The sequence below is a fragment of the Pholcus phalangioides genome, unplaced genomic scaffold, assembly GCF_987345545.1.
Source record: "Pholcus phalangioides strain wild (caught in Gottingen) unplaced genomic scaffold, Ppha-v1.0 ptg000019l_1, whole genome shotgun sequence".
Taxonomy (NCBI): domain Eukaryota; kingdom Metazoa; phylum Arthropoda; class Arachnida; order Araneae; family Pholcidae; genus Pholcus; species Pholcus phalangioides.
Genome location: NW_028301612.1, coordinates 1,062,372 through 1,086,467, shown reverse-complemented (window position 1 = coordinate 1,086,467; position 24,096 = coordinate 1,062,372). Strand labels below are relative to the sequence as shown.

General features: G+C 37.6%; 1 protein-coding gene across 1 annotated transcript; it reads left to right on the top strand.

The window, feature by feature from the left end:
- Window positions 1–1,510: 1,510 nt before the first annotated feature.
- On the top strand, window positions 1,511–23,639 carry LOC149071081 (uncharacterized). Its single transcript, XM_089248263.1, has 3 exons — window positions 1,511–1,675; window positions 1,824–2,019; window positions 20,472–23,639. The coding sequence occupies exons 2-3, from the start codon at window positions 1,851–1,853 to the stop codon at window positions 21,206–21,208; spliced, it is 906 nt and encodes a 301-aa protein (XP_089104389.1). The 5' UTR covers window positions 1,511–1,675; window positions 1,824–1,850; the 3' UTR covers window positions 21,209–23,639.
- Window positions 23,640–24,096: the final 457 nt, after the last annotated feature.

The following is a 24,096-nucleotide window of genomic DNA, read 5'->3' as shown; positions in this document are numbered from 1 at the left end:
TCGAGAAAAAAACATGAGAAATTCAAATTGTCATCGGGAAAAACATGGTGAGAAATCCGTTGATATCAAGACAAATTATTAGAAATTCGTGGTTGTCGAGAAAAATCATGAAAAATCTATTGTTAGTAAGAAAAATCATGTCGAGAAATATCACGAGAAATCCATTTTTATCGAATGAAGTGTTTTCATTATACAAATGTAAATGTTATCGGGTAAAATCGTGACAAGAAATCCTAGGCCCGTCATTTCTACGTCGGGGGCCCTCCCCCCGGCTTTAGAAATACAATAGAAATTAACGGACAAGGTAAAATACATATATACAGTCGATTCCCGCTTCAGCGAAAATTTCGTTTAACGGAAACTTTTCTAATCCCTGAGATAAGTTTACATAGAAACATTGTAAAACTGGAATTCCTTTACAACAAAATTTCGTTATAACGTAGTGATTTCTCCGGTCTCTTGGGGTTCGTTATAACGGGATTTGACTGTATATACATATATTTATAATGTTTATAATGTTTCTAATTACATTTTTAATTGGGTTGCTTTATTTTTGAAATATATGACATCCATATTTGTTATGGGAATCTTTTTCTCAGCCACTTCGTTGGGCATTTTGCCTGTTGTGGTGTTGTATTTGTATTAGTATTTAGTATATGTCGGGTCCGAGAAAGACGTTATTATCGAGAAAAATCCATGTCCAAAAGTCCATTGTTATCAAAGAAAATATTTTGAAAACCAAAGATGACGCGAAAATTCTTCGAAATCCATCGTTAAAAATCATCAACCATCATTTTATAGCACAATTCGCACATTTGAAAAAAATCATCTTAATGTGAAAAATCGTTACTAACTGACTGCATATCTACAGTGGGGGCCCCTAAAACTCACTGAGGGGGGGGCTCAATTAATAACGCCAAATTTACTATTTCCGATAACCTATGAATTTTCGGCTCTGTGATCGCCATTTCCATGTCAAATAGAATTTATTCTGGGAAAAATTTATTCCTACAAATTTTACGCTAACTAAAACTGCCGATTTGTGTAAATTATTATATTCACAAATCGAAAATTAATATATTCACCAGACATGAAATATAATTATAAAACTACTGATTTGAATAGTCACCAAATATAATTATCCTTTTTGTATTGAATCAAATATATATATAATAATATTTTAGATAATTTTTCCCCCATGATAGAAACAGCGGAATGCGATGATCCGAAATCCGGGGATCGGTTTCGATCTCAATTAAATGCCTGAGAGAGGATCGCATTCCTTTTTCGTTTCGCAACGAAAAGTCAATTGGAAATGTAATATTTCGGTGTTTTCTCTGGTTTTTTTTTGTCTTATGACGACTGGAGGAGGAATGTTCTCTCTCTGTGTCTCATCTAGAAATGTTCTCTGTTCTCCTTTACCCCCGTGTCTCATCTGGAAAACATCTCGCCAAATTGTAACCACTGCTAAAGCAGGAAGTTTACAATGTTTGGCAAGAAACCTCTGTCTCAAATCGACGCCACGCTGAGCGGACACTGTTTGTGAGAACATCTCTCTCTCACACACACGCTCTCTCTTTCTCTCTATCGCTTACGCCACTGTATTTAACAACGCGTTCGGTTCTCTCATGAGATAGGCAATAAATACTCTACCTTTTTCGATCTTCTAGTTTCGGTGAGAAAAATTTGAAAAAATATATATTCGACACAATTCCTTTTAAATTCAATTTAATTTTTTTCAGAAATATATCTCCGAGACTGAAATATATATATATTTATATATATATTGGTAATTTTTTGTGTGGTGTTGTAATTTGTTACAGGACGGAACACCCAGTAGCAAGTCAGTGATGGCACAAGATGATGTTCCCGAGCATGTTGTCCGTGTGATGAGGAAGGAGGATATCCAACAAGTCCTGGATATCTGGAAGGAGACTGGGCTCCAGGAAGGCACGAAATGCGTGGATACCTGGTTCGAGGTCGATCCCGAGGGTTTCTATGTCGCTGCTACTGATTCCGGTGAGTATATCTTTGTTAGAGAATTTTACTAGATACCTTTCCGGTACAGGGGTAGCAATGGGTTCTCTTCCCCCCCACCCCCGTTCATTGAAAAAATGTGTAGTATTGACATAAACGCGTGTTCTCCCCGTGCGAGAAGCCTATATCTGCTTATGGCTTTCCGGTTAGAATATTTTCAGAGCCACAACTGGGGGAACACGGGTGTGGATCAGAGGAAGCAAAAATTTCACCTTTTACCCCCCCCCCCAATATTACAAGTGGGCGTCAAAATGGGTGCTTGCCTCGGCTGGCCAAGCATCTATTTGCGGCCCCGAGTATTTTAGGATAATATTTGTTGTTAATATATCTCTGCGTTAATTATTTCGTGCTAAATATTTTTGATTGTATACATCAGTGATTCTCTACCTGGAGCCATATGCTTCCCTTGTGGTCCTGGGATATTCTGGATGGGAGGGGACCACGGGGGAAAATCAAGTGGAAGTAATTATGACAGTCTTTACATTATCATAAAACCCTCGGGTAAAGTGATTGAATGCTTTCAACTGTATACATCAGTGATTCTTATTCCAACCATATGGCCCCGGGGAGCCACGTAAGAAAATCTGGTGGAGGGGGGAATCACCGCTGTCTTAAAAGCATCATGGGGCCCACAGGCAGTGATTTTTGTGAGACTCCCACCTAGCTAGAAATGTCTACCGAGAAATTAACATTCTTGCTCTTGAAAAAATTTTAATAGGATCTCTCTCTCATTTCAATGAAGCCCTTCGTTACTCGATGTCCCCGTACCGTATGCGCCGGCACCACTGGAAGGGGGTGCCATGACAGGTTTTTTTTTTGAGGGGGAGCCACATAAAGCTGTGAAAAAAAATTCAGGTGAGAAATAAAAAGTTTTTAAGTTGGTGCAAAAAAGTGACTATTTTCTGAATCCAATAGAACCATCTTAATGCGTGGGTCCGTCCGAATATGTGCTCCCCCCATGGGGGAGTCCTACACGATGAGATTTGGTACTTTTCGGAGTAAGTGCACAAACATGCAAGCTTCACTTCCAGCTAAGGATGAAGCCGCAGACCATTACTTTGCCGTGGGCTGCATGATGTTGAGATAGCCCTGCACAAAGAATATACAAGATGTAAGCTCACTGTCTAACACACGAGGATCGACATTATTTTTAGAAACGTTTTTCGCTATAAATTTACTCAATCAAATAAGTAGAAAGGATCTCACTTCTGTATAAGGAAGGAGGCCACAGGAAAATACGGCCCAAAGGGGACCCATGAATGAAAAAATAATAAACGCTAATAAACAGTATAATCTCAAAAATGTGTATTTCTGAACTCCACGTGGTTGGAAAAATTACTGATGAACACCAATGCGGATAACGGTTCAACAACAGTGAGGTGATCTGCCTTCCATAACGCGGGGGTTCCCGAATTTTTTTCACGTTCGGGCACCCATGGGAATGTGATTAGAATTTCAAATTCCTCGGAGCACACCCATGAACGAATCCATGACACACGGTTTGGTAATGACGGCTTCTAACAGTTAATTAAATTCGACCGGGTTATAATTGCGACCGCTCGTGATCAAATGTGTTACTGGAAAGCATTAATGGGTTTTTGGGCGTTTTCCAGGTCAAAATACGGGTATATTCAAAGTCAAAATCCCTGACGTATACAATCGAAAGTATTTAACACTAAATAACAATCGCATAGATGCATGTCTAATTCAGTGGTTCTTAACCGGGGGGTGCGGCAAAGCATTTTCTGGGTGGAAGGTTAAAAAAAATTGTAAATTGTTGGACGTTATATACCAGAAGTAATACCGGACGTTAGCTTGTTTGGTTGAAGGGGTGCAGAAAAGAGCTACGCATGCTCTTGTTGGCACACAAGGCCCGATCTATGGAGAAAGACTTGGTTTCTTGAATATGTTTTCATTAGAGGAACGCAGGTGTCGGGGGATATGATCGAAGTGTTTAAAATTATCAACAGAATTGATAGGATGGACCACGAGTTATTAATACATCGTCAATCAACTGCTTCGACAAAAGGACATCAGTATCGTTTAGTAAGGACACACTTCCAAGTTTCCAAGTTCCTAATATGGTTAATAAATGGAATAGCTTCCAGTCTTCTCTAATATGATTAATAAATGGAATAGCTTCCAGTTTTTTCTAATGTGGTTGTTAATAAATGGAATAGCTTACCTCCAGCGGTCGTGAATTCTAACACAATTGGCAAGTTTAAAAAGAAGTACTTGGAAGACATAGCGGGATAAATCGAGAAGCTATCCATACTTGAAATAAGACAACCACAATCTTTTTATGGGTGGCGTATTATATATCATTATTTTCAAGATTTATGTTTTTATATCGGGTTGCTGTATTTCAGTTATATTCGACATCCATATTTTTTTATGGGCATAATTTTCTCAGCCACCTCCTTGGGCATTTGCTTGTTGTGGTCTTTGTATTAATAGTAAATTTAAATATATTTTATTTATTATGAATTGCAAGGAGGGCGCTTACATCACGGGGGGGGGGGAAGAAAAGAACACAAACAAATAAACATACAAAGGAATAAACAAGTATGTAAAATAAAAGAAAAAAAGTGATACGAATAAAATACACGCAATTAATAAAAGAAGCGTGTGTACATGAAGGAAATATAATGAAAAGTTAAAAGCACGACGACATGACAATAGCTGGTTCAGAAATGATAAAACTGAAAATTCCTCGAATAAAATAGTAACAATAAACAAAAAAAAATGAAAAAGCATAGCATCGAATTATGGGGATCGTTGTTTTTTAAAGCTGCCAACCAACAACACAACACGGCTGTCGGATGCTTCAAATAAGCCTGCTCAATAAAAATCCGGTAAAATTTCCATTGAATTTTATTTTGCGAATCACGCACACGCTCTGACAACCTAACCACGTATAACTCGCGATACACGTTCCGGGATATACCAGATAGAATTTCCCCAGAGGAATGTGTACGAGTTGCATGTGCGGTTAAGTAGCAATAGCAGCAGCTGTTAGACCAGTTGGTACGACGTAGACTCGAAGGGAACCAAAAGGTTGATGGTTCGGTGTCGTGCTCTGAGCGGCCCGTGCTCGGCCAACACCCCCTATAGATAAGATCTCTATATCTATAGGGGGTGTTGGCTCAGCGCGCCCAAGATGGATATCGTCGTCCATTCTTTACTTGGACAAATCCTTTCTTTCGTGATATCTTGGTCAATAGAGTAGTCTTTAGATTAGAGTTAATTTCTTCTTTTGTGTATTATAACTTCCTCCATATCACCAATATAGGTGGAAATATAGGAATGCAGTGGAATATACCGTTTATACGACCACCTTGAATATCTACTTTATGGGATTTTGACATTTATACCAAGCGTACGTTTGGCTTCAGTCACAAAAAATCACTGCTTGCCAATATATATATAGATGCGTGATTCACGAATTAAAATTCAATTTTACTCCAAATTTCGTTGGAGTTCTTCAAATTTTAGCTTGTTTTTTTTTGTTTTTTTTTGAATAATTATTTCTGTTTTTCATTAAAAATATATATATATTCTTTACAAAATTACCCTGAAAATTTTGGAGAGTGAAATTATTAACATAATTTATAATTATTAACAAAATTTTATAATTATTAACAAAATTTTATAATTATTAACAAAATTTTATAATTATTAACATAATTTATAAAATATTTTGATAGCAATGGCTATAATTATCAAATTCTCATCTCATGTGTTTGCCATGTTCAACATTTTTCCGGTTAATTTCATTTAAATTCACTGTGGTTTCCAATATCAAGTCATTTCTCACCCCTCGTTAATTTTTCAGAAATTTTAGCACAGTTGGTAATTTTGCCAAGCATTTTTCGTGGCAGTGCATCAATCAGTTAAAACTGGGACGTCTGGCAACATTTTATGAATTTGTAACAAAAAACTTCTGTTTTGCACTGGATGATACGAGCGTTTAAATGCGGCCCAATTCAGTCAGGTATCCGATATTTAGGACTTATTTACTCCGAAAATTAAATTCACTTGGCACTCTGTGAACGCGTTCGGCATTTTTCGCGAGCTTCCACAAAATTGAAACGTAGGAATGGGGAGGGAAAAAAGTTCCTTTTTTTTCTCGAGTTAAAACTTTTTTTTTCTGTTATTTTCACCTTGAAATTAGGAAAAAATGAAAATAACGACGCTCACGCACACAGTTAAAAATTCAATTTCAATTGAATGGACATCTTCAATGCTATGTCAATGAATGCTATGGTCTGATATACTGCCATATTTGTTAATTTCGTAAAAGTAACGATTGTGTTAATTATAATGACTAATGTGACTGAGTTTTCCCTATATTATATTATCTAAGAAAAAACAACCTGAGGCGTGTGAAAGAAAAGTGTTTGTGGGAAACACTGAACTAGTCGTCTTCTGATCGAAATATTCAAATATGTTCATATTTTAAATATAACGGAAGAATAAAAATTTTCGACCTACTTTTCTACTCGTTTTCATCAAGTTTGGATACTACCGTAGATGTCTTTGGGGTCTTGTGCAAGTACAGCCTGTACACGATGCGATGGGCTGAGTTTTAAATATTGTGTGCTATACAGGAGCTTTTGGGTGTGCGAAAATCCGACGTTATGAAAAGAATATCTGACGAAGTGGGCGGCAACACTTCAGGACCTCTAAGTACCCTAACGTGCCACGCAACACACTGTTAGAAACTGCTGTCTTAATTGATGTTACAGCCAGATTTCGGTATAACTTCACCTCTGGGGACCGAATAAGAATGACTTCATCGGCAGAGTAAATTAATAAGGAATAAATTTTTTTATCAATTATGCTGCTAGCAGGACCTAAAAACAACTCACGTTATAGGTGGGTCAGCATTATACTGAGTATAATGCTGACCCACTTTTACTGTATAATGTGTAACTTACATTTAAGTCTAAGTTTAACTTTAAGTCTTACTGTATAATGTTAAGTAGTTCGTAGTGCATTGAAATGTAGCGGTTCCCTTTTTGAAAACACTTTTCGTTATTTATTATCAATTGGATGTTCAAGTTTTCGTCTGGATGAACTAAATTAGGTCTCTTCAAAATTTTAATTTGTAAATAATTCAACTTATTTACAAATTCGAATTTCGAAGAGACCTAATTCAGTTCATGCGATTGTACAAAATATGAAAACAAAAAAAAGTTTTGCTTCTCTCTCTCCATATCACATACTTAATTGTTATAATCTCTATAGTAGAGGGGTTACGGTGATTGTGTGGAATACTGTAGCAATCAGTTATAATGCCACGACGTGAGGGATGGTCCCTTGTTGTGAAAGTGAGCAATACAAAAGGATTTGGTCGCGCAGAGCACGTAACCGATGGTTCGAATCACGCCTGCAACGGTATTTCTTCACACCCCCCCCCCCCCCCCCCCACTTACCTCTCCGATTTCTTGAATGATTGACCAATTTTTGTTTTTCAGTTGCACTCAAAGCTGTTATTAAACGTCCCGACATCCCCGGAGGGTGGCACATCTGCGGACACTGCGAACCAGCCGGTCACACACAGTTTTATTACGTTTCGCGTAACAAAAAATGAAAGTATTTGATTCTTTTGTGATTGCATTGTAATTATTTTTCATAAAATTGGAAAAAAAAGTATTCACAAAAGCAATAGCCCCATCGCATGTTAAAATACTGTAATGTGAACTCAGTGAATGGTTCTCTCCACTCCTCGGTTTACACGAAACCAAAACGATGCTTGTTCAAGGAGTTGAGGGAGAACCACTCACTGAGATTCGGATAACATATTTCTTACACTCGCAATCGCGTTACTTTTGGGAAAACATTTTTTTTTCAATTTTAAGAAAAATAATTAAAATGCAATCACAAGCATCAAATACTTTCATTTTGTTATGCGAAACGTGATAAAATGTGTGTGGCCAGCTGGCTCGCCGTGTCCGCTTATCCGCCACCCGCAAGCAGCAAGGGGATGCACCCTCCGGGAATGTCGGAACGTTTAATGATAACAGCTTTAAGCAACTTATTATTTTTGTTTTCCAGTTGTAATCATTCAAAAAACCAAAGATGTAAGTGCGGGGAGGAAAATCGTTACGGGTGAGATTCGAACCATCAACCCCTTTCGGTTTCCTTGCATTATACGTCGTACCAACTGGTTTAACAGCTGCCACTAGCTGGAGTACTAATTAAATACTGTATATGAATTCTAGAACATCTATTTGTAGCTAATGGGCATGCGCTCTCAGAATGGACTCCTGTACAAGACGCCTTCATGTACGTACACATAAAGGGCTCTAACCTATAGTAATCGCGAGCGCTAGACGTCAGTTTCTCTCGGGTTATACTTTACAAGCATTAGAAGTTAGTAGGCCCCAGATTTAATCAAACTAGCCGTAAGGGTGCTCTTCTTTTGATGACAGGTACACGCAGTGCTCGGTACGAGGAAAAAGGTTGAAGACAATGTTGTATAGTGACATTCAATATTATACCGAGGAGGCGTTGTAATCAGAGTTTTATATAGATTGTTTAACCCATTAATTGGTTTTTAAAATTTTTCTGATCCACATTACAACTGCACATTGGAAATCACTCAACCTTCCAGAAATGGCCACCATTTTTCGGGAATTTTTTTTTCGATTGGACGTGAGCTGATGAATGCTTTCCCCCTCAACACAAAATAATTATAATAAACACAAAGAATAGGGAAAAACTATCGTTATTTATGCTGTACGCAATACTACCTAGAAAGGAAAAGAACGTCTTTCTACTCATGTTATCAGACTTTGAGTAAAAGTTGACTCCGCGCAGTGGCGGTTGTTTGACAGGTCGGGGGGGGGGGAGTAAAATGTTATCGGGAGAAGAAAATTTTCAACGGTATGTGCTCGGGGTTGCCTTTTGAGTTATAAGAATCCGAGATATCTCGGCATTGCCCTGTAAGGGTTAACTTGAAGACTATTACAATCATGGGCGAATCTAGAGCTCGCTGTTGGGAGCGGTGATTTTACAAATTGCTAAAAATTAGTCGTTGTGGATAAGGTGACCCCATGCATCCCTCATTATGTTCCAGGACAGTCTTGGTTTTTGTTTCCTCCGTCCCAAACCTTTTGAAAAGAATGTTGCGGTTTTTCCCGTTTCTTAGTCGAACTCGAATTTATTTAATTAAAAACGCTGGCACAGGTAATTTTCAGCGAATTGATTGGAGAAAAAAAAACTCAATATTATCATATAGAAGTTTCTAAAATTTCATGAATTATCGCATCTCACTTGGGGATCATCCCGGTCAACCCCCCCCCCCCATATATCCGCGCCTGATTACGATCTGCGGTGTATACGAAGTTTTTATGAAATCGCTAATAAAATAGAGTAAAATTACAATAACCTTTCTGCAATCGGGCTTTGATACCATTCACACACCTCAACGCTCTTCTCTGCCGATTTCTCTTAATAAGCAAATGAATGAGTAAATGGATGAGCAAGTGAGTAAACAGGTGAGAAAGTAACTCATACTTTCACTCACTAGCTTATCCACCAACTCATTTGGTCACTCACTTTCTCAAGTACTGTCACTCATTTATTGGTGAGAAACTGTTGGCGGTGAATTTTCCCGTAAATCGTTTAAATTTCGATGTAATTATCTTTCTACCTTAGTGTAATTTGTTAGAAAATGCTTGCTAAATGCTCAGGTTATTTTCTGAATAGTTGAAATGCAATTTGTAGTCAGATGTTTGAATGTCATACGATTATTTTCATAGAATCTATTCCTTCAAGATATTTTTTTAAACTTACGTATGTGCCTCAAGCTTCAAAAAAGGGTGCCTGACCCTTCCCGTGGCCAAAGCCTCTTAGAGAGTAGTATCTAGGAGGCTTTGCCATGGCAGAATTTCATGGCAGAACACATTTAATAGAAGTTACCAATTATTATCAAAAATATTGTCAAAGGAGATGAAAGTTGCCTTTGACAATCTCCAGAATTGCTAAAAAATGGCTAATAGCGGGAATTAGAGGGCTACTGCAAGTCACAGTGGGTAAAAATGTAATTCACAAAAAAAGAAAATGAATATTTTTGACATGTAATATGAATATACAGTATTCGCCCTTTCGGACTATATTTTGTGTCCCCCCACCCAACATCCAGTAACGAGACCCTTTCCGCATATTCAATTGTTTTTTTGTGTAAGTTTATTAAGAGCAAAATTTTTCTAAATTCATTCTCTTGACCTTCGGGTTAGAGGAGTGAGGTTCCCAAGGTGGTCACCCACCCGAGTAATAACCGCACCCGATGACGATTTTCAGATTACCGATATAAAACAGCATTTCCAGCATCGTATTGCTGTTGGTAATTGTTATTACTAGGGCTAGGATTTTTATGCTCTGAAAACTTCTAAAATGTGCTCTAAAAAATGCATTTATGCTCTTAAAAAATAGTAAATATGGCCTTTAAAACGAAAAATTTCCTAACAAATTTTTCATTTTTATCTCAAAAAACATTAGTAAATAACATGATAATGAGAAGTGTTGATGCAGTCTAAGTTATTTTCAACCATTAATTATTATATGAACAAAAATTCTTCGCTTTACTAATATCTCATTTAGCCAAGATTTCCGTCAAAAATTTCCCTTTTAAGTTTTGCCCTACAAATTCAGAATTAATGTGCTACCATCTATAGGTGAAAATACCTAGCCAAATACGGTATTTAGCTTTAGAAAAGCATTGCGCAAAATTAAAATAATTTTTTTTTATTTCATAACTCAATTTTCCCCAAATGCCAAGAACTGCCACGACTGTTAGGTACACTCTCTCTCTCACGACACAACTCACTGGGTAGTAAATTGCCTATGGAGATAGACCCGAGTTGTGCTCGGTTTGAAAGAAAGTAGATACGAACGCCCGCTGTGCAAACACACTTATGGCACAACACACCCCCTGAAAGTGATGTAGAATCCTTCTTTTTTGGGGGGGCGGGGTAAAACTAGTAAATTGATTGTGATGGGGATTGACCGGAGTTGGTAAAGAAGAAACGTTTCTGAGACTGGAACCGCTCTCTTAAGGACGTATGCGAATCAGCTATAAACGACCGACTCTCTTGGCGAAACGAGATTCTCTTGACTTGATATTCATCGCCATCTTAAGGCGTGAGCACCCGGGCACGGCTTGAGGGCCTCAAGTGCAGAGGGCGGGGGGGCCCCATAAAAAGATCTGGATTAAAAATTTTCGAGAGTATGCATGCACATTTGTAGGCAAGCATTTCCGGCCATGGGGCCTCAGAAAGATCACCTAGCCCGAGTCCCATGATATCATGGTGGCATGATGTTATCAGCCACCTCGTTGGGTATTTTGCCTGTTGTGGCGTTGTATTTGTATTTGTTGGCATTAAAACCCAATCCAAAACGACTGCTGCGCGACAAAATAACCGATCAAATAGAGGTATAATTGGGCCTGGGAACTAAAATCACTTTCTCTATATTCAAGCTATGCTTCCACGGCAACTCCCCTTCAGCGACTGACTTCATTTGTATCGCCCTTGAGGCAATTCATTACTGTTCTATTACCCAGAGATAGGTGGGTTATATATATATGAAATACTTTGTTTTTCTAAAACTTAGCAGTGTGTATTCGATAGGTGCCGCTACGTCTTTCGTACTTTATCTAAGATTTTTCTCTGACAATTGCCAAAATTATTCAGAAATTTAAAAAAAAAACGTTTTCAACAAATTTTGCATTTCAAGATCTTTGAATATTTCTTGAACTGACACAGAAGTTTTCACGAATGGAATTACTTGGACAACACGAAGACGCTTTTGAGCTGGTCTTTTCTTATTCTGCAGCTGGCAATTTTTGGCAATAATTTGATTATAAATCTCTACATTGAATAAGAATAATTACTTCACTGGAGTCTAGTTTTTCAACAGTTTTCCTGTCTCCCTATAATTTATAGAATCACAAAATGGTGTCAAATTTCATTGTCTGATGACTTCTTGTTTAAACTGTTGTAACGTTTGTGGATAATGCTGTGGAGAAATATAACTATGTAGTCTCTAGTTATTTTAGAGCCGGGCGCTGCACGAACTCTCCCATTTCTCGAGCTTTTATTCATGTTAGAGGTCAACCTGGTATTATGTAAGAAGCGGGAGTATACGTGTGCTGCATATTTATTAGCATGCCCACGCATTCCTGAATAACAACGAAATCGCATCTTTCTGCGCATTATTAAGCAAAAAAATACTTCTCAAAAACTGATTTGCAACAAAAAAAATTCGGACTCGGTGCGCAATTAAATTCCAGTCAAAAAACGAGGATGTCGATCTACAACGATCATAATAATCGTCTCGGCACCATATTTTATATTACTGAATCCACCGGCATAACCTTATGGCTTTTTCTAATGCATATACAGTACGAGGTTCCATTATTACGTAATTACTCAATTCTTTAAAAATTTTCAAAAATTGATTTTTTTTTAATTTTTCTCAAGGGGGGAAAAAAAGCATGGGCACATTATGCAATGTTGTTTTTTAACTATTGTGCCAGACATGACCCAGTCTCTGTCCCATGGGGGATACAAGCACATTACCCCTAGGGGGTTTGGCCGGGGGATCGGCATTCGAGCCTTCAAGGTTTTTGAAATTTTGTCGTGAAAAAGATTTTAAATTGGTTAAACATAATTTGTTTTCACTGGAGGAATTTTTCATATAAAGAAAAATTAAGAATAAAGTAATGGTACCCCCAACTGTCCTGCAATCTTAATCGAAACGTTGACGCTTCCGGGAAAATCAGCGGAAGCGCTCCATAAAAGGCGGAAACGGTAGTTCGAGATTCGGGCCAGTTTTGAACGAAGTGTCAAATAAAAACCCTTCGAAACATCCGTCATACATTTTTTTCCACGCCCTCTGGTCTAGATTCTGTCCACGAAAACTCTTCCTCGCGATATGAAATTTTTTCTTAAAGCCGCAAGAAATGAATCTTTTCCGGCCTCTTCTGTCCTCAACTGAAACTATCGCAACAGCTGAGAGAAGAGACACTCCTCCATCGATTTTATTGATTCCTGTTGTTTCAAAGGAAGCGAAAGAAAGGAGCTTGTGATGCCCAAAGAAGTTCATTAAATCCATCATACCTTTACGCAATACGGGTTCCCCCTCCGCCTGCCTTAGAACTATTTTTCTTGCCCAGAATTTTCCTATCCTTCTGTAAATTTATGCAGAGCCCTAAAGTGTTTAATCTATTCGGAAGGTGCCATCAGTCTCTTCCTGTCTCCAAGGTCTAGGTTTAGACATCGACGTTAGAAACTATATTCAGCTGTGTGTGTGCTTACATTCTTAACTACGCTTTTTACAGTGTCTCAAATATGTGTTACTGAATTGAGAGAAAAGCGTTGCGGGTGAAGGAGTGGGGAGGGGCGCGTCACGTCATCCAATTAGCGTTAAAAAGGATGTGTTAACAAGAACGGGACAGCAATGATGGTGATGAATGCCTGTCTTGTGTCTTCTCGAGTGGCGATTCCGGTAGTACTTTAATGCGATGTAGTTTGAAAAACGACCGTAATATAATTTCTTCGAGGAAGTAATTTTATTCATCAACAGAAGACTGCCTGTAGCCAGAACTCCGTTATAGCGCGATTCGATATAACGTCAAACTCGTTATAGTGAATTCTGTGAAATAATAGCGTTAAATTCGACTGTATTTGTTTATATCCAACATCTTTGGTACGTTTTCCTCTTTGATGTAGCGTAGGATCATCTTTATTGGGGAGGCCCTCTCCTTTAATCAATTCAGACAGAAGGTCAACAGACAGAGGGCGTACAGGGGGGGGGGTCATATTGGACTCGAAACTTACTTCCACTAGACAACTAAAATGTAATTTATTTTTAAATTTTTTGCAAAAAGTGAAATTAGAATATAGTTTTATATGCTATTATAATCACGCAAGTTCTGTTAATTCAAATGCTTTTTGAAGAAATTATTTCCTTCTTCCCCCCCCCCCCCTCCTCCTCAAATATCAATAGTGCGTACGCCCCTGCGCGCGGCAAAAGTTCGAGAAAAAAAAATTTTAAATTGATAGAAAAATTCAGTCAATGAAAAAATTCCAATTTTTCGAATATTTTCAGAATTAATGAAACTTCATATTTAACCCTTTAAGCGGCAATGACGAGATATCTCGCCTCCATAAAAGCCTCTTATTTCAGCATTGACAAGCCTAGATATATTGTAAAGTTGATTTCTCACAATGGAAAAAATCGGAAGAACGAGCTTACTTCATTAAAAGCGATATGACATTTTGAATACCCGGGGGGGGGGGGATGTTAGTGATTTTTAATTGTCACTTATAGGGTTAATGGAAAAAACTCGTGCAAATTTATATTTAATAAAATTTCTCAGCAAATGCATGATAAAAAAACTTCCTAAAATTTTCTAATATAGGACCACTGTTTGACTTGAAGCCCTGGGAGTCCCCGTGTCCTTTCAATTTGAACACAAGTCCGGTCTATCGCCATGGGCAATTTTTACCGATTGAGTTGTATATTCTTTCCGGAAGTGTGTGCGTGAATTAGTGCTGCCATCTATGTTTGAAATTGTGATTGAAGTGTAATGATCGAACATTTGTTGCGTTGTAGGGCTGTTGCTCTCTGTGGCGAGACTTTTTAACGGGGAGATAGGCTCACATTCGCTCCTCGAAGTTAGGATCCATAGAAAACCAACTTCGGCCGTCCCAGCATCTTTTTATATCTTTTTCAACAGGACACATGGTTTTACTGTCCGAAAGTGTCTTTAACGGTCCAAAAACTGGAAATATTCTGGACAATATAATTTTTTTTGAAAGTAACAAAAAATACCAGCGGATTAAAATCCACTCTCTAAATCCACATTTATCGAAAAAAAGAAATCTAGAGCTGTATCGATATTGTCCGAACATATTCTGCCCAGATATCCGATATTTCTGCTGCTTGCGGGCCAGAAACTTGTGTACATAGGGTGACCATATGAGCCGTATTGGGTGCGGCATTACCATAATTTTGGCTGTCCCAACTTTTATAAAATATCCCGTTTCTCTTATTTCTAACGAGGCTGCCTTGAATTTTCAAATTAAGGTTTCATGTCTTATAAATTACATTTTGATAATTGACTATCATTATTTAGTCATATAAATACTGTATATTCATATTACATGTCAAAAATATTCATTTTCTTTTTTTGTGAATTACATTTTTACCACTGTGACTTGCAGTAGCCCTCTAATTCCCGCTATAAGCCATTTCTTAGCAATTCTGGAGATTGTCAAAGGCAACTTTCATCGCCTTTGACAATATTTTTGATAATAATTGGTAACTTCGACAAATTTATGGCTGTGATTGGTGACTTTATTCGCATTTGAAAATTTTTCTGCATCTGACATCTTTACTTGCTTTTGAAAATTGTTTTCGGCTATTATTAGTGACTTTACTTGCATTTGGATTTTTTTTGAGGTATGTTATAATAGGATATGTCCCGTATGAATTCCAATTGCCCGTATTTGTATGAAGGAAATATGGTCAGACCAAGTATTTGTCGTGTTGTGGGTATTGATAGTTTTTTATTGGAACGCTTTTCGCGGGCAGGATTGAACCCATTGGCGGGCCCCTTTTGGCCCACGGGCCGGAGATTTCGCACACCTGTTCTATAGCAGTAATTGGAGAACGCATTGAGTTTTATTCAACTGAATATTTCTCCTGATCCATTGACCAAGAAAATGAAATTTCCAAGGCAAAAGAAGGGTTGAAAGAGAATCAATGTCGCAATGTAGTTCAAGGCGAAACTTCTCAACTGGCATTGAAAGAAATTGCTTAAAGATCTCGCCCTCGACATCTGCGCTTCGTTAATCTTGACAAAGTGCCGAGCCTCAAATCTTAAGGGAATAAGAAGAAAAAAGGAATTGAAGAAAAGAAGATTCGAAAATAATAAGCAACGTCGTCTGTCTCTCTATAAACCGAGAGAGAAAAAATAATAAAATGGACTTATTTAAAAGCCTTTCGCTCTTCGTTGAATATAAAATAAGGCTCCGCGATTGGTTGCTCCATTTCGAAATCGTTTCATTTTCTCCATCTGCTATTTCTGGTGATGGAGACGGTTTGGATGGACGTACAGTACGTAGGTTGGGCAAGAGATGAGAGTTGGCTGCTCAGTCTCTCTCTCTCTCTCTCTCTCTCTCTTATGCCCGAGTGAGACCCGGGGTTTTTGAAAAATCGATACGAGCACCGACTGAAATTTCAAGGGCTCGGTCGGTGACTATTTGCTTCTCCTGCTGCTGCGAATCTCCGAAATATTTGCTTCGAACTTGATTTGGTAGCAAGAATCGAACTGTTATAACGTCAATAAAAAACCTATGCTGGTTCTAACTGAGAAAAATTTTAATGCGAACTTCTCAATTTTAATGTATGTAACGGCATATTCTTCAACGCTTCGATTTTGTAATTAAATTGGTACACACTACTCATGCTTGTGCAAGTGACTTGGCAACTATGTCAAGTAAATGATATCTGACATTGGAAATAATGCTCTTCACAAGATAATATCTGAACTGTGAATGTGAACACAAAGCGACAGGATATGGTGGTATAACAGCAAAAATGATCAAAATCATTGTCAAATATCATAACTTGTTACTATACCTAGTAAATACATCACTAATCGGAGGAATTTTCTATCCATAACTCAAAGTATCTGTTGTGTACCCAATTTTCGAAAAAGGAAATAAAAACCTTTTAAAAAACTATAAACCTATTTCAGCACTTCCCGATTTTTTCAAAAATAATTGAGAAAAGTATGAAAACAAAATTGATTAACTACTTGAAACGTATAGACCACTTTCCTGAGAATCGATACGGTTTTCAAACAGCAAAAAGCACTGAAATGGCAATCGCAAAAGTGAATGTATACGTAAACCAGAGCTTCAACTACAATAATTATTCAATATCAGTTTTTATTGACATAGGTCTACATTATCAAAGGCTCTTTCTAACTCTGCTGTTACATAAGATGGGGAGAGGTGGAATCTGTGGTGAACTTTTGCGGTGGTTTGAGGTGTACTGTTATGGGCGAATGCAGGCAGTCCATATAGAAAATGAACGGTAATTATCTTGAAATAAAGGAATACGTCAGGGAACAGTAATCGGCCCCACTCTTTTTCTGATTTATATTAATGAATTATGCCTTCTAAAATTGCATGGTACAAATACAACGCCACAACAGGCAAATTGCCCAACGAGGTGGCTGAATGGTATAATAGTATCTTTCGCGGATGGTATTGTATGTTGAGGATAGAAATATTTCTCATTTGGATTACTAAAGTTGAAGATGACCTTATACTGACATATGCCTGACAAAAAATAAATTACTTCCAAACGTAGAAAAAATAATTTGTGTCTAAAAACTAGAGATATAAAGTCAAACTCCAATATCACTAAGACTGCACGTTTGTAAATACCCCTCCCAAAGTAGTTCTTAGGTCTATTCTTTACTCTTTTTATATGACTATTTAGGTGTAGTTTTAAAGCATGCTCTGAAATGGAACAGCCATTCTAACAATGTCTGTAATAAGATAAAACAAATTGCAGCTTTATATAGATTAAGAATCAAGTCCGGAACTCCTTTCCCATGCTAGTATCCAATCTACAAGAGTAACTTACACTATTACAGAGTGGGGTGGTGTCTACCACGATAACATCAAAACTTAATCAACGACTATAATCGTATAAAACGTAAGATAACATTTAATAATCCAAATCTACTAAAATCAGAAGTTTTAATACTTGACCTAATTATGTGTATAATATAAAAACCATAATTCATTTCTCAAATATAACAACGATAGAACCTGAAATAGATACAATTTGTTTTATTCAACGCCGAAAAACAAATGCCTTGTTAAAAATGGCATGAATTGCTTAGGACCAACCACTTGTAAGAAATTCGGAAAAAAATTATCATACCTTAGAATAAATACTCTTTTCAAATTTTTATATTTTCAAATTCTATAACCAATCTTGAAATATTTATCGAAAATATAAATAGGTAAGCCTCTCCCCCCAAGGTAAAATTTGAAATACTTCTGAAAAACTGAAATAAATCGAAAGCGTGCTATTTATTGTATACAATTTTTTTTTACGACTCTCTAGGATGGACCAAGTGTGTCCTTAAGAGCTGCATAGTGAATGTACTGGTTTTTTTTTTTTTTTTTTGTCTTTCATTTTTGTTTTGTAAGGTCTGTGTTAATTAAATTTAAAAAACCGATTGAAAGATTAGGTCGCAAGTTAAGGGGTCTCATACTTTTGAACTTGGTGAAAACCTATGCTGTACTAGAAATATCATGAAATAAATGAATGGTTATGTAATATTTTTAAAATTTTTTATACATGTTCTTGATTCTGCAGAAAAATCTCATTAGGTGATATTACCTATATCTACAGGATACTATTACCTATACTACAGTGAAAAATCGAATTGTCGCCAAAACCAACTAAAACTACTGTACTTCGACAAACGCAGATTTCAGTGATGTATTGCAAACGACTAAATTTCTCCTGAACCAGATGGCCAATTTGCTTTATTCAACCGGCTTTTCGAAAGCTGGTGGAATGGACAAGTTTTTGGTAAATTTCGACTGATTGTAGCTAGAAGGGTGTTTGTGGGGAATTGGCAATTAAAAATTTTGATTCGATACAATTCGATTTTGAACTTCGCCAATCTTTGGGCGCCTATAGCTCGCCATTAGATCCAGATATTTCAATTAAATTGGTTGATCCCTTATAGGATTTTTCCCGACTTTCCAAATATGTGCTTAGTTTGCATGTAGGTCTCTCAGAAACTTCAAAAATCCGGGTTTTTTCGGACTTCACGCATTTTTTCCACCATAACTCTAAAACTGTTCGAGATAGGGCAGGTTTGGTAGGGTGTTCCACTTGAGGTCGTCTACTCCCCCCCCCCCCCTCCCGTTTATCAGAACATGTCACATTCACACTTTATAGCTTTGGTAGTTAACCCTAAAAATGTTCTGAAAATTAATTCAAAGCGATGGTCTATCCAATCAATTTTGATTTTTTTTATTTCTAAAAATAGTTTAAAAATTTAATCTTTTCGTGAGAATAATGTCTAAGGTCACGGAATTATTGTAAAATCCCCAAAGCGGACTTGAACGATAAGTGAAATGAACGAAACAATTTTATTTCGTTGTCAGGGTTTTCTTCTGTGGCGTTTCTATTAAAACTGTTATTTTCCTTAGTGCGGCGTATTCACCGGAAAATACGGAAAAAAGTGAAATGATTACCGATTGTAGCTAATCAGCCGTATGTTTCATTATTGGGCTTCATATTACGGGGTGGTCGAGAAGTCCTAGACACATTTTGAAATTGATCCATCAATTGAAACAAAGGCTTCGTGACCATCGTGTAAATTAGAATTCAGTTTCAAAGTTTACGGGTTTTTTAGTCGACGTGAAGTAGTTTTTAATGAAATATAGAATATAATAGTTATAATTAATGTGTGTATATATAATGAAATGTAATAGTTTATAACGAAACGTCGAAAGACAAACTATACTTCACGTCGGCCAAAAAACCCGAAAACTTTGAAATTGAATTCTAATCAATCAATTGACATAAAAAAAGATAGGGTTTTCATTAAAATACTTACCATGGCGTAGAGTTTTTATGATGGATTTTAAAAGAAAGTTACAATTTCACTCGCGGAGGGCGCTGTAATACGAAAATCTGAGCATAACGCATAAAATGCAACACGAACAGTGCATAATGTTTATGACAGTTTGCATTACATAAACCTTTCAATTTGTGTGGCGTTTTTATAGCTCGGACTATATTTAACCGGGTGAAAGTGTGTTCGTGTTGAAGTGTATTAGTTTTATGTAGCGCAAATTTGTCAAAACATTAATTATGCATAGTTTGTGTTGAGTATTTCGTTTTACAGCGCCACCTGTAAGTGAAATTTGAAATATTTTTCAATTTATCAAACTTTAGACCATAAGTATTTTAGTGCAAATCGTGCACTGTTTTGTCAATCGATGTTTTTTTCAAAGTGTCCAGAAATGCTCGTCCACCCTGTATTACTGATATATCAGCCAAAATAGCCATGGTAGCAGTGCCGTCTTAATACATGGCCCGGGGGCCTCAGGAGAATGAGAAGTAATTCAATTTTTCGAGAATTGATCGGGTAGGGCCTCAGAAAAATCACTTGGCCCAATGATGCTCTTAAGAGACGGCCCTGCGTGGTGGCTACCAGCATTACATAAAGGAATGTCGTACATCTTTAAATACTGCACATTCATTTTAAATTTAGTTCGTTGTAGATAAGTAGTTTTGCATAAAAATCTTATGCTATTGAAGTGGTTTTTTTTTGTATTGCATTTGTGCGAAATAATGTTCTCGATGCTTAGGTGAGGTCCTCGGCGTGTGTTGTGCCGTCTTCAGCAACAAAGATATCGCCTTCGTCGGGATCTACGCCGTTCGAGAGAAATACCGAGGCAGGGCCATCGGCCCACGCATATGGCAGGCCTGCATGGACCACATCGGAGACAGCAACGCCGCCGTCAACGCCATTCCCGGAAAGATGGAACTTTACCGAGACAGAGGTGGATTTCCACTCGAGGAAAAAGAGTGGATGTCGGTGTCGTGTGAGACACGAGACGACGTCGACCCGAACGTCCTGCTGAACGAGGTCGAAGGCGTCGAGGTCCGGCAACTGAAGGAGGACGAGGACCTGCCGCTGGTCCTCGAATACGACGAGGCTCTTATAGGATACAACAGAGAGAAGATCATAACGCTAACCGTCCGCGAAGAGGACAGCGTTTCGTTCGTGGCGCTGAGAGACGGCAAATGCGTTGGTTACGGGGTTTTGAAGACGAGCATCCAGGGTCAGGGTCAAGTGGGACCCCTGTACGCTGACAGCCAGGAAATAGCAGAGGTCATTCTCCGGCGCCTGATAGAGAACCTTCCCGAGGTTAAGGGACTCGCTTTAATGACCGTGAGCACAAACGAAGGTGCCAAGGATATCGTCGAGAAAACGGGAATGAAAGGGACCGAGGAATGCCCGCGACTCTACAAGCTTCAGAAGCACGAAGTCGACAGGAGCAAAGTTTTCGGACAGCTCGACTTGAACTTCTCTATTTACTGATGACAGTCGTAACCGATAATAAAAAGTCGAATAGAAGCTCTTACTTGTTAAGTACTGCCAAAACCCCATAATTCCAGGCCTCTGTACACGTACAACACATATCTCCTTCATAAATTTCAGAATTTTTTGGCAACTCGCATATTAAGGTGAACACTGAATGTCATATCAAAGTAGATACCACCAAAGCTTAAAGACTTGCTTTACAGGTCTGATGCAGCGTGTCAAAATTGTTGAATTGAAAATTCCGTAAATTTCTATCGCGTACCATACTGTGTATGCTCTCATTTTAGAGCTTTCAGAATAATTTGTTCTATAGGTTAATCGTATGCATCAAGACGATAAATACAATAGAACCTAGAGTCGAATTCCAGTCATATCCGCCATCATACAAACTCGTCACGCCTGCCTCTGAGATATGTCCGAGGACTCGTCGTCGCTAGACATGTACGTTTAAATCCTTTCAGTATCTGTGACCGTCGTACATCTTCACTCTGCTTTAGACACTGGAGGGTTGAGCTTACACTTTGCTTTAAACACTGTTGTGATACTCTAGCAGTGAAAAACCCGATATTTGACTAAAAGCCCGTTTACACACGTCAAGTGATTGTTTTTAAGTAGATAAGTCGTCAAGTACTAAAAATCTGTTCTAACTTAAGTAATGACATACTGAACGCTCATTGGATAATATGAGGCCACGCTCACTGACGCATACGCGTAGGGCCTACTTAACCGAAATCAATATCATTATATAAAATTTTGTAAAAAAAAAAAATTCAAAAATCAAATTTCTTCTACACATTCAAAAGTGGAAATACTCATTAAAATCACGACTGTTGAAAAATAAATATTTCAAACATTTATTTTGCACTTTTTTCAACCTTCTCAATAATCGTTTTATAGTAAGGATTCCAAACAACACATACTTCAGAATAGATCTGACATAAGCATTTAGAAATCAAAATAGCCGCCTAGCAGTCGAGTGGTTAGGGAACTACTACTACTACTTCACCAAGCACCAACTCTGGCCATATCGCTATATTGCAATTTACTGCCATTAGTGAGATGGGTTGGAAGTGAAGGCGCTGTCTATCGGTGGTCGACTCGAGTTCTTTAGGGAAAATATCTTATCTAAAGCCTCCCTTGGGTTCGAACCCGGGACCCTGACAACAACCTTCACGGTGGTAGACGAGCATCTTACCACCATGCCACTCGGGCACCTGGTTAGGGAACTAGCTTCTCACGGTGCAGGCCTGGGTTCGAATCCCGGTTCGGGCATGGATGTTTACTAACCTAACACTAACAAATTCCCTGGACGGATCATGCTGATCCCTTGTGAATATCTCGCGTTATTATTAAAAAATACTATTATAGTCCCTTCTCATTCTTTTAATGAAATCAAGCTGTTTATAAGCACTACTGATAGATATTGATATATTAATGATATGACAATTAAGAAAAGCTGTTTTGCGTATGTGATACCCAAGTCAGATGCATGGCATTTTTCTCTACAGGAAAAATATTGTATCGTGTAGTTATAAATCGAAGGATTTTTGAGTCTAACAGTAGACTCAAAAATGTTATACTCGATATTCCTTAATGTTATAGTGAAATATTTAGGAATATTGAGAAAAAGCTCATTAGCGCGGTACCAGTCATGCAATTTAATTTTATTGGAAATACATATCTTAGGATTGTTTACTTTTGCTGATGATTTAAACTCTATCGGCCAGGTCGTTGATAAATAACAGAAAAAAAGCACAGGCCCGAGAATAGATCCTTGAGTCACTCGATTTTCTATCACCGTGGCCGTATTCGGGAAAGTGGCCGTTTTATTTGAAATCTTCTGGGGCTGTTTGGGCAGGGCATATAAAATATTCTACCGCACGTAAGACACTTCTGAACGACACTATGAGTGGGATTCAGCGCTAGGTTCCATTGCAAATACATTTCTGGAAGCCGAGACACGAGAATTTCCTTCAAAATGTCTGAATATCATAGATTTTTTCCAGAAATTTTTGAATTTCAAGTACGGAAAAAAAATAACTGAAAATTATTTTTTGATATTTTAAAAAAATATATTTTTAAATTGAAGACAAATTTGAATAACCACAGTTAATACATAAACTATGACGAATTATGCTAGAAAATGGAACATTTCGGCACGATAAAGACATATCTCTTTAAAAAAAACCATCGAAAGCACAACACGCACATATCAGTGATGATATCGATAACACTATCAAGTAATATCCGATGTATTGCATTCTGTTAGAGCTCCGCTGATCCTCTACTATAGTATTTGTTTTTATATTACGGTAATATTTCATTTTGTTTTTCTTGTATTTGCTTTTATTACTGTGTGTATATTGTACTCACTTTGTACAATGGACAGCTTCTAGCTTTTTATTTGAATAAACACTTTTTCTCATAATAGCTGTCGATGTGTTTACATTGGATTCTTCAGTCTTCACTACCAACCACCTTTGAAAATAATTTCGAGGGTGATTGGAAATTATATATACACACAGAGAAATTTGATATAGCATCCCCATCACAGAATGTGTCTGAAAATATAGACTAAAGATATTATTAGAGATATATATTATATTATAATAGAGGTATGTATATATTATATTACTCTATGGAAGAAATAGTGTTCTCGGACTAGAGAAAGCTGTTGAGTTCATCAACGTCTGTAAAAAAGTTAGTACAGGGTGCCCAGAACTCTATTGCTGAAATGAGTGAGGTGGTGATAATACACGTCGAGATAACTTTTGCAATGGAACGTGGGAGGGTATATCAACTTCTAATGCTTATAAAGAATAATCCGAGTGAAACTGTCTTGCGGTTACTATAGGGCAGGGGTGACAACACATAATGGTCAGCGT

What these genes read in the sequence shown, in the direction of transcription:
- LOC149071081 (XM_089248263.1), top strand. Translation starts at nt 1,851, where the DNA reads ATGGCACAAGATGATGTTCCCGAGCATGTTGTCCGTGTGATGAGGAAG. An exon ending in TGTCGCTGCTACTGATTCCG is followed by an intron (nt 2,020 to 20,471) that starts GTGAGTATATCT and finishes CTCGATGCTTAG; the next exon opens with GTGAGGTCCTCGGCGTGTGT.